This window comes from Gadus morhua, chromosome 3 (genome assembly GCF_902167405.1).
Source record: "Gadus morhua chromosome 3, gadMor3.0, whole genome shotgun sequence".
In the NCBI taxonomy this organism is placed as follows: domain Eukaryota; kingdom Metazoa; phylum Chordata; class Actinopteri; order Gadiformes; family Gadidae; genus Gadus; species Gadus morhua.
In genome coordinates, this window is record NC_044050.1 from 11,001,581 (window position 1) to 11,011,899 (window position 10,319).

General features: G+C 45.9%; 1 protein-coding gene across 1 annotated transcript; it reads right to left on the bottom strand.

The window, feature by feature from the left end:
- Positions 1 to 2,432: 2,432 nt before the first annotated feature.
- On the bottom strand, positions 2,433 to 2,969 carry LOC115540944 (integumentary mucin C.1-like; the record flags this gene model as incomplete). The annotated part of the gene is made up of 1 exon (XM_030352619.1): positions 2,433 to 2,969. A coding segment is annotated over one exon (537 nt), but the record flags the coding sequence as incomplete, so codon positions are not given.
- Positions 2,970 to 10,319: the final 7,350 nt, after the last annotated feature.

Below are 10,319 nucleotides of genomic sequence, written 5' to 3' on the forward strand. Positions count from 1 at the left end.
GTGCCGCAGTTGTAGTTGTTGGTGTTACAGTTGTCGTTGTTGGTGCATCAGTTGTGGTTGTTGGTGCAGCAGTTGTCGTTGGTGCTTCAGTTGTGGTTGTTGGTGCTACAGTTGTGGTTGTTGGTGCAGCAGTTGTGGTTGTAGGTGCCACAGTTGTTGTTGTTGGTGCAGCAGTTGTAGTTGTTGGTGCAGCAGTTGTAGTTGTTGGTGCAGCAGTTGTCGTTGTTGGTGCCGCAGTTGTTGTTGTTGGTGCTACAGTTGTAGTTGCTGCAGCAGTTGTAGTTGTTGGTGCAGCAGTTGTGGTTGTAGGTGCCGCAGTCGTTGTTGTTGGTGCAGCAGTTGTAGTTGTTGGTGCAGCAGTTGTAGTTGTTGGTGCAGCAGTTGTCGTTGTTGGTGCCGCAGTTGTAGTTGTTGTTGCAGCAGTTGTTGTCGTTGACAGAGCAGTTGTAGTTGTTGGTGCAGCAGTTGTCGTCGTTGGTGCAGCAGTTGTTGTTGTTGGTGCAGCAGTTGTGGTTGTTGGTGCAGCAGTTGTCGTTGTTGGTGCTACAGTTGTCGTTGTTGGTGCAGCAGTTGTGGTTGTTGGTGCAGCAGTAGTTGTCGTTGGTGCAGCAGTTGTCGTTGTTGGTGCCGCAGTTGTTGTTGTTGTTGGTGCAGCAGTTGTTGTTTGACCTGCAGTAGTTAGGGTTAGTGTTGTTAATGCTGTTTGAATAAACCATGTAGCATTCATGAGAAATTGATATCATGTATCATAATCTATCCTATTCTATTCATGAATCTACAACTTCACTTGTATGTATATTTTATGAAATGTGTCCATCTCTTCAAAGGGATAAAGACAGAACATGGGGTTTGCCAAGATTGAAAGAACACATTGCCATTTTCTATTGTTTGTAGAAGATATGTGTTAATCACAATAAGGGGTGTTACTGGGATGTTCTAAAAATGGTCAATATGGTGTTGAACCTACTCGTGGTAATAGTAGAACTGTCCACAGTGAGGTTGGTGGTGCGGGAGGCTAATGCTTCAGTCAGTGTCTCCACTGCGATGGTTCCATTCGGAACAACAGTTTGGTTGACGTAGACCAGAGTCAAATCCACAATGACTGAGCCACTCCTGGAACCACAGAGAAAGTCAATAAGAAATACATATATAAACAATATGGATAACAAAGGGTGAACAAAAGTTGAACATTCAATTTTAGGTAGATAATGAAATGCTTACTTGAAAGACCTTACTAAACAGCGGGAATAAGTGACAGGGAATCTCTCTCTGTAGCCTTTGTTTACCTGAGGTCAATAAATGAGAACATTATTTTTATTGAAATGAGCTGGATTAAAATTGTGATTGTTGTTAGGCAAATGCAAATGTATTATTAATTTTATCTTCTATCTCACCTCTCTTGTTACTTCATCAGCCAACGTCTTAAACTCTGAGGAAGAAGAATCGGACAAAGTGTCTTCAAACGTGCGCAGCAAACTGAATGTCAAATCTTGAAAACCTTCGTCTACTGAAGGAGGATCCTGAGGGTCCGATGGTGCAGCAGTTGTGGTGGTTGGTGCGGCAGTCGTTGTTGTTGGTGCGACAGTTGTCGTTGTTGGTGCAGCAGTTGTCGTTGTTGGTTCCGCAGTTGTTGTTGTTGGTGCAGCAGTTGTTGTTGTTGGTGCTACAGTTGTAGTTGTTGGTGCAGCAGTTGTAGTTGTTGGTGCAGCAGTTGTAGTTTTTGGTGCAGCAGTTGTCGTTGTTGGTGCTACAGTTGTGGTTGTTGGTGCAGCAGTTGTAGTTGTTGTTGCAGCAGTTGTTGTCGTTGGTAAAGCAGTTGTGGTTGTTGGAGCAGCAGTTGTAGTTGTTGGTGCAGCGGTTGTCGTCGTTGGTGCCGCAGTCGTTGTTGTTGGTGCAGCAGTTGTCGTTGTTGGTGCCGCAGTTGTTGTTGTTGGTGCAGCAGTCGTGGTTGTTGGTGCAGCAGTTGTCGTTGTTGGTGCTACAGTTGTCGTTGTTGCTGCATCAGTTGTGGTTGTTGGTGCAGCAGTTGTCGTTGGTGCTTCAGTTGTGGTTGTTGGTGCTACAGTTGTGGTTGTTGGTGCAGCAGTTGTGGTTGTAGGTGCCACAGTTGTTGTTGTTGTTGGTGCAGCAGTTGTAGTTGTTGGTGCAGCAGTTGTAGTTGTTGGTGCAGCAGTTGTCGTTGTTGGTGCCGCAGTTGTTGTTGTTGGTGCTACAGTTGTAGTTGCTGCAGCAGTTGTAGTTGTTGGTGCAGCAGTTGTGGTTGTTGGTGCAGCAGTTGTAGTTGTTGGTGCAGCAGTTGTAGTTGTTGGTGCAGCAGTTGTCGTTGTTGGTGCCGCAGTTGTAGTTGTTGTTGCAGCAGTTGTTGTCGTTGGCAGAGCAGTTGTAGTTGTTGGTGCAGCAGTTGTCGTTGTTGGTGCCGCAGTCGTAGTTGTTGGTGCTACAGTTGTCGTTGTTGGTGCATCAGTTGTTGTTGTTGGTGCAGCAGTTGTAGTTGTTGGTGCAGCAGTTGTAGTTGTTGGTGCAGCAGTTGTCGTTGTTGGTGCCGCAGTTGTTGTTGTTGGTGCTACAGTTGTAGTTGCTGCAGCAGTTGTAGTTGTTGGTGCCGCAGTCGTTGTTGTTGGTGCAGCATTTGTAGTTGTTGGTGCAGCAGTTGTAGTTGTTGGTGCAGCAGTTGTCGTTGTTGGTGCCGCAGTTGTAGTTGTTGTTGCAGCAGTTGTTGTCGTTGGCAGAGCAGTTGTAGTTGTTGGTGCAGCAGTTGTCGTTGTTGGTGCCGCAGTCGTAGTTGTTGGTGCTACAGTTGTCGTTGTTGGTGCATCAGTTGTGGTTGTTGGTGCAGCAGTTGTCGTTGGTGCTTCAGTTGTGGTTGTTGGTGCTACAGTTGTGGTTGTTGGTGCAGCAGTTGTGGTTGTAGGTGCCACAGTTGTTGTTGTTGGTGCAGCAGTTGTAGTTGTTGGTGCAGCAGTTGTAGTTGTTGGTGCAGCAGTTGTTGTTGTTGGTGCCGCAGTTGTTGTTGTTGGTGCTACAGTTGTAGTTGCTGCAGCAGTTGTAGTTGTTGGTGCAGCAGTTGTGGTTGTAGGTGCTGCAGTCGTTGTTGTTGGTGCAGCAGTTGTAGTTGTTGGTGCAGCAGTTGTAGTTGTTGGTGCAGCAGTTGTCGTTGTTGGTGCCGCAGTTGTTGTTGTTGGTGCTACAGTTGTAGTTGCTGCAGCAGTTGTAGTTGTTGGTGCAGCAGTTGTGGTTGTTGGTGCAGCAGTTGTAGTTGTTGGTGCAGCAGTTGTAGTTGTTGGTGCAGCAGTTGTCGTTGTTGGTGCCGCAGTTGTAGTTGTTGTTGCAGCAGTTGTTGTCGTTGGCAGAGCAGTTGTAGTTGTTGGTGCAGCAGTTGTCGTTGTTGGTGCCGCAGTCGTAGTTGTTGGTGCTACAGTTGTCGTTGTTGGTGCATCAGTTGTTGTTGTTGGTGCAGCAGTTGTAGTTGTTGGTGCAGCAGTTGTAGTTGTTGGTGCAGCAGTTGTCGTTGTTGGTGCCGCAGTTGTTGTTGTTGGTGCTACAGTTGTAGTTGCTGCAGCAGTTGTAGTTGTTGGTGCCGCAGTCGTTGTTGTTGGTGCAGCAGTTGTAGTTGTTGGTGCAGCAGTTGTAGTTGTTGGTGCAGCAGTTGTCGTTGTTGGTGCCGCAGTTGTAGTTGTTGTTGCAGCAGTTGTTGTCGTTGGCAGAGCAGTTGTAGTTGTTGGTGCAGCAGTTGTCGTTGTTGGTGCCGCAGTCGTAGTTGTTGGTGCTACAGTTGTCGTTGTTGGTGCATCAGTTGTGGTTGTTGGTGCAGCAGTTGTCGTTGGTGCTTCAGTTGTTGTTGTTGGTGCTACAGTTGTGGTTGTTGGTGCAGCAGTTGTGGTTGTAGGTGCCACAGTTGTTGTTGTTGGTGCAGCAGTTGTAGTTGTTGGTGCAGCAGTTGTAGTTGTTGGTGCAGCAGTTGTCGTTGTTGGTGCCGCAGTTGTTGTTGTTGGTGCTACAGTTGTAGTTGCTGCAGCAGTTGTAGTTGTTGGTGCAGCAGTTGTGGTTGTAGGTGCTGCAGTCGTTGTTGTTGGTGCAGCAGTTGTAGTTGTTGGTGCAGCAGTTGTAGTTGTTGGTGCAGCAGTTGTCGTTGTTGGTGCCGCAGTTGTAGTTGTTGTTGCAGCAGTTGTTGTCGTTGGCAGAGCAGTTGTAGTTGTTGGTGCAGCAGTTGTCGTCGTTGGTGCAGCAGTTGTGGTTGTTGGTGCTACAGTTGTGGTTGTTGGTGCAGCAGTTGTAGTTGTTGTTGCAGCAGTTGTTGTCTTTGGTAGAGCAGTTGTGGTTGTTGGAGCAGCAGTTGTAGTTGTTGGTGCAGCGGTTGTTGTTGTTGGTGCAGCAGTTGTGGTTGTTGGTGCAGCAGTTGTCGTTGTTGGTGCTACAGTTGTCGTTGGTGGTGCAGCAGTTGTGGTTGTTGGTGCAGCAGTAGTTGTCGTTGGTGCAGCAGTTGTCGTTGTTGGTGCCGCAGTTGTTGTTGTTGGTGCAGCAGTTGTTGTTTGACCTGCAGAAGTTAGGGTTAGTGTTGTTAATGCTGTTTGAATAAACTATGTAGCATTCATGAGAAATTGATATCATGTATCATAATCTATCCTATTCTATTCATGAATCTACAACTTCACTTGTATGTATATTTTAAGGAATGTGTCCATCTCTTCAAAGGGATAAAGACAGAACATGGGGTTTGCCAAGATTGAAAGAACACATTGCCATCTTCCTCTGCTTGAAGAAGATATGTTTTAATCAAAATAACCGGTGCTACTGGGTTTAGCTCAAAAATTGTCAATCTAGTTTTGAACCTACTCGAGGTTATAGTAGATCTCTCCAATTTGAGGTTGGTGTTGCCGTTTTCTATTGCGGCATCCAGTGTCTCCACTGCAACGGTTCCACTCGGAACAACTGTTTGGTTGACGTAGACCAGAGTCATATCCACAATGACTGAGCCATTCCTAGAACCACAAAGAGAGTCAATAAGAAATATATATCAACAACATGTATAACAAATGCTGAGCAATAGCTGAACATTCAATTTGAAGAAGATAATGAAATACTTACATGAAAGATCTTACTACAGAGCGGAGAAAAGTTTCAGGAAATCTCAATTTGTAGCCTTTGTTTACCTGAGGTCAATAAATACGCATATTATAGATATTGAAGATGTTATGCATTGAAATAAGTGTTTTTTGTAAGGCTAATGCAAATGTACTAAAAATATTTTTATCTCACCTCTTTTGTGACTTCATCAGCCAAGGTCTTAAACTCTGAGGAAGAAGAATCAGACAAAGCGCTTTCAAACAGGCGTTGCAAACTGAATGACACATCTTGAGAACCTTCGTTTAACGTAGGAGGGCCTTGAGGGTCCGCTGGTATGGCAGTAGTCGTTGGTGCGGCAGTTGTAGTTGTTGGTGCAGCAGTTGTTGTCGTTGGTGCAGCAGTTGTAGTTGTTGGTGCAGCAGTTGTAGTTGTTGGTGCAGCAGTTGTGGTTGTAGGAGCCGCAGTCGTTGTTGTTGGTGCAGCAGTTGTGGTTGTTGGTGCAGCAGTTGTGGTTGTAGGTGCCGCAGTCGTTGTTGTTGGTGCAGCAGTTGTTGTTGTTGGTGCTACAGTTGTAGTTGTTGGTGCAGCAGTTGTAGTTGTTGGTGCAGCAGTTGTAGTTTTTGGTGCAGCAGTTGTCGTTGTTGGTGCTACAGTTGTGGTTGTTGGTGCAGCAGTTGTAGTTGTTGTTGCAGCAGTTGTTGTCGTTGGTAGAGCAGTTGTGGTTGTTGGAGCAGCAGTTGTAGTTGTTGGTGCAGCGGTTGTCGTCGTTGGTGCCGCAGTCGTTGTTGTTGGTGCAGCAGTTGTCGTTGTTGGTGCCGCAGTTGTTGTTGTTGGTGCAGCTGTTGTGGTTGTTGGTGCAGCAGTTGTCGTTGTTGGTGCTACAGTTGTCGTTGTTGGTGCATCAATTGTGGTTGTTGGTGCAGCAGTTGTCGTTGGTGCTACAGTTGTGGTTGTTGGTGCTACAGTTGTGGTTGTTGGTGCAGCAGTTGTGGTTGTAGGTGCCACAGTTGTTGTTGTTGGTGCAGCAGTTGTAGTTGTTGGTGCAGCAGTTGTAGTTGTTGGTGCAGCAGTTGTCGTTATTGGTGCCGCAGTTGTAGTTGTTGTTGCAGCAGTTGTTGTCGTTGGTAGAGCAGTTGTGGTTGTTGGAGCAGCAGTTGTAGTTGTTGGTGCAGCGGTTGTCGTCGTTGGTGCCGCAGTTGTTGTTGTTGGTGCTACAGTTGTAGTTGCTGCAGCAGTTGTAGTTGTTGGTGCAGCAGTTGTGGTTGTTGGTGCAGCAGTTGTCGTTGGTGCTACAGTTGTGGTTGTTGGTGCTACAGTTGTGGTTGTTGGTGCAGCAGTTGTGGTTGTAGGAGCCGCAGTCGTTGTTGTTGGTGCAGCAGTTGTAGTTGTCTGTGCAGCAGTTGTAGTTGTTGGTGCAGCAGTTGTCGTTGTTGGTGCCGCAGTTGTAGTTGTTGTTGCAGCAGTTGTTGTCGTTGGCAGAGCAGTTGTGGTTGTTGGAGCAGCAGTTGTAGTTGTTGGTGCAGCAGTTGTCGTCGTTGGTGCAGCAGTTGTTGTTGTTGGTGCTACAGTTGTGGTTGTTTGTGCAGCAGTTGTTGTCGTTGGTGCAGCCGTTGCTGTTGTTGGTGCAGCCGTTGTTGTCGTTGGTGCAGCAGTTGTTGTTGTTGGTGCTACAGTTGTGGTTGTTGGTGCAGCAGTTGTGGTGGTTAGTGCCGCAGTTGTTGGTGGTGAAGCAGTTGTTGTTGTCGTTAGAGCTGTGGTTGTTTGTGCAGCAGTTGGGGTTGTTCGTGCAGCAGTCGTTGTTGTTGGTGCAGCAGTTGTAGTTGTTGGTGCAGCAGTTGTCGTTGTTGGTGCTACAGTTGTGGTTGTTGGTGCAGCAGTTGTTGTCTTTGGTAGAGCAGTTGTGGTTGTTGGAGCAGCAGTTGTAGTTGTTGGTGCAGCGGTTGTTGTTGTTGGTGCAGCAGTTGTGGTTGTTGGTGCAGCAGTTGTCGTTGTTGGTGCTACAGTTGTCGTTGTTGGTGCAGCAGTTGTGGTTGTTGGTGCAGCAGTTGTCATTGGTGCTACAGTTGTGGTTGTCGGTGCCACAGTCGTTGTTGTTGGTGCAGCAGTTGTAGTTGTTGGTGCAGCAGTTGTAGTTGTTGGTGCAGCAGTTGTAGTTGTTGGTGCCGCAGTTGTAGTTGTTGTTGCAGCAGTTGTTGTCGTTGGTAGAGCAGTTGTGGTTGTTGGAGCAGCAGTTGTAGTTGTTGGTGCAGCGGTTGTCGTCGTTGGTGCCGCAGTTGTTGTTGTTGGTGCTACAGTTGTAGTTGCTGCAGCAGTTGTAGTTGTTGGTGCAGCAGTTGTCGTTGTTGGTGCTACAGTTGTAGTTGCTGCAGCAGTTGTCGTTGTTGGTGCTACAGTTGTCGTTGTTGGTGCAGCAGTTGTGCTTGTTGGTGCTACAGTTGTCGTTGGTGCTACAGTTGTGGTTGTTGGTGCTACAGTTGTGGTTGTTGGTGCAGCAGTTGTGGTTGTAGGTGCCGCAGTCGTTGTTGTTGGTGCAGCAGTTGTAGTTGTTGGTGCAGCAGTTGTAGTTGTTGGTGCAGCAGTTGTCGTTGTTGGTGCCGCAGTTGTAGTTGTTGTTGTTGCAGCAGTTGTTGTCGTTGGCAGAGCAGTTGTGGTTGTTGGTGCAGCAGTTGTTGTCGTTGGTGCAGCAGTTGTTGTTGTTGATGCTACAGTTGTGGTTGTTGGTGCAGCAGTTGTTGTCGTTGGTGCAGCCGTTGCTGTAGTTGGTGCAGCCGTTGTTGTCGTTGGTGCAGAAGTTGTGGTTGTTGGTGCTGCAGTAGTAGTTGTGGGTTCAGCAGTTGTCGTTGTTGGTGCCGCAGTTGTTGTTGTTGTTGGGGCAGCAGTTGTCGTTGTTGGTACCGCGGTTGTGGTTGTTGGGGCAACAGTTGTCGTTGTTGGTGCTACAGTTGTAGTCGTTGGTGCAGCAGTTGTCGTCGTTGGTGCTGCAGTACTAGTTGTGGGTGCAGCAGTTGTCGTTGGTGGTGCCGCAGTTGTAGTTGTTGGTGCAGCAGTTGTAGTTGTTGGTGCAGCAGTTGTAGTTGTAGGTGCGGCAGTTGTCGTTGTTGGTGCAGCAGTTGTTGTTGTTGGTTCAACTGTTGTTGTCGTTGGTGCAGCAGTTGTTGTTGTTGGTGCAGCAGTTGTCGTCGTTGGTACTGCAGTAGTTGTTGGTGCAGCCGTTGTTGGTGCAGCAGTTGTTATCGTTGGTGCAGCAGTTGCCGTTGTTGGTCCTGCAGTCGTTGTTGTTGGTCCTGTCGTTCTTGTTGTTGATCCTACAGATGTCGTTGTGGTTGCTTCATTGCTACCTATTATAGCTAGGACTGTAGGTTTGTGGAGGAAGGTGATTTACATATCAGAATAATTATTGTTTTTCTTAATCAACACTTTAATGGAAAATATTGCAATGAACAAAATACATTTTTTAGCCTCCTTTTGTCTCTTAATTTCCACTTTCAAAAACAATTGATGCTTACCAATGAAGATAAATCCAACAGCTTCCATATTCCTTGGCATTCGAGTTGAGCCTTTTCGAAAAAAATCACATGTTTTTGTAGCACTTCAGAATAATTACCATCTTGATGCATTATAACATGGTAGTGAGTAGAGTTTTGCTCCTGCCTACATAGCCTACTTATTACTAAGCCACTCATAATCAGTAACACGGATGTCACAATCTCTGTGTCCGTCAATCTATCGAGTCTTAAAAACAAGATGGCGTCGATGAGTGAACTACTGATGGTATTGTATGTATAAAGTGTCCTTTTTAATGAACAATCTGTACAATTACAAAGTTATCAATGCCTCGTTTTATATGTTAAGTCCCTTATTATACTACCAAAGTAGTGTCAGGCTACTTCTAGCCTTTTAAGTGGTTTAAAATAGCCATTTAGTTTTTAGCATAACACATGCCCCTATCGTTCCAAGTTTATAGTGTTTTCATAGAATCGGCTAAAAACAGCCAACTGAAGAATGCGCTCTTTTTCTCCAAAACGAACGTTCCATGTCGTTATCTTACCAAACATATCCCAAATCTATTTTACACCGGATTTTTCCTTTAAGATAAACTCAGGTAAAAGTCAAACTCATGCTTCCAAACAGCATTAATTAATCAACCAGACTTTGATTGTCCAATCTCAATGCTCAATAAGTATAAAATGTCCTCACTTTAGAATGTTCTTTGACACAAAAACGTAACAAATGCTTTCTAACTACCTGAACGTATCATGAGTTGCAGCATAATTAGTTTGCTATAATGCATTGTTAACAGATAGTTAATAGATTTTGAATCATTAGCATTATATATGCTCTAATAAACCATTGGCATATTATCTTATTAATAATGTTTAAAGTCTAAAGCAGTGACGGACTGGACGGTCTGGCATTCGGGCAGATGCCAGAGGGGCCGCGGCCTCTCGTGGGCCGTTTGGGCCGGCCAATCACGGGGCGGCATGCTTGTCGGGTTCGCGCGCCGGGCCGCTTCGGCAACGTGGCCCCACATTATCTCTTGGCCCAGGCCCACTATCAAGCATCTATAGAGTTAAAAGCTTCAAATTAGCCATTTGTCTCTAAATTCCTATTCATGCTAAATAATAGGAAACTAATCAGTATTTATACCAGATATGAGTGTCTATATGCTACAGTCATGGTTGCCCTTAATATTTACATTGGTCTACATAATTTTGTAGCCTTATTCAATCAGATGTTTATAAAGTGCATGGTTTGAAATTGAAATACAACAAATCTGCCTGTATTTTTAATTTTATTATTGGTTTACAAAAGTTACATGAAGCAATGACTTCTGGGAATTTCAAAACCGAATCAGACTGCGTCTGCGTATAGGGGGTTGTTGGAAGTTGGAAGTTGGAAGATACCAGAGTCTGCTGGTATCTTCCAACTAGTAGCACCAGCGCTAACACTAATGTTCAAGACACTGAACAAACAGACCAGGGAGTAAGACAGGAGGACAGTGAGGAACAGTGAGGACAGTCAGTCTTCATGCATGTTAAAGTTAGAGAGTTCATCACCAATGGGGCTACAAAAGTGTGTGTTATTTCCGTGCATGTGAAGTTATATCTGTGTGTTGCGGGCACGCGCGTGCGTACGCGTCCCCGTGTGGGCCGCTGGTGGGTGAAAATGCCAGGGCAGTTTTTTAATTCCAGTCCGTCACTGGATTAGATCGTTCAATCATCGGACAAGACGGGCGGGGTAACACGGGGTAACGC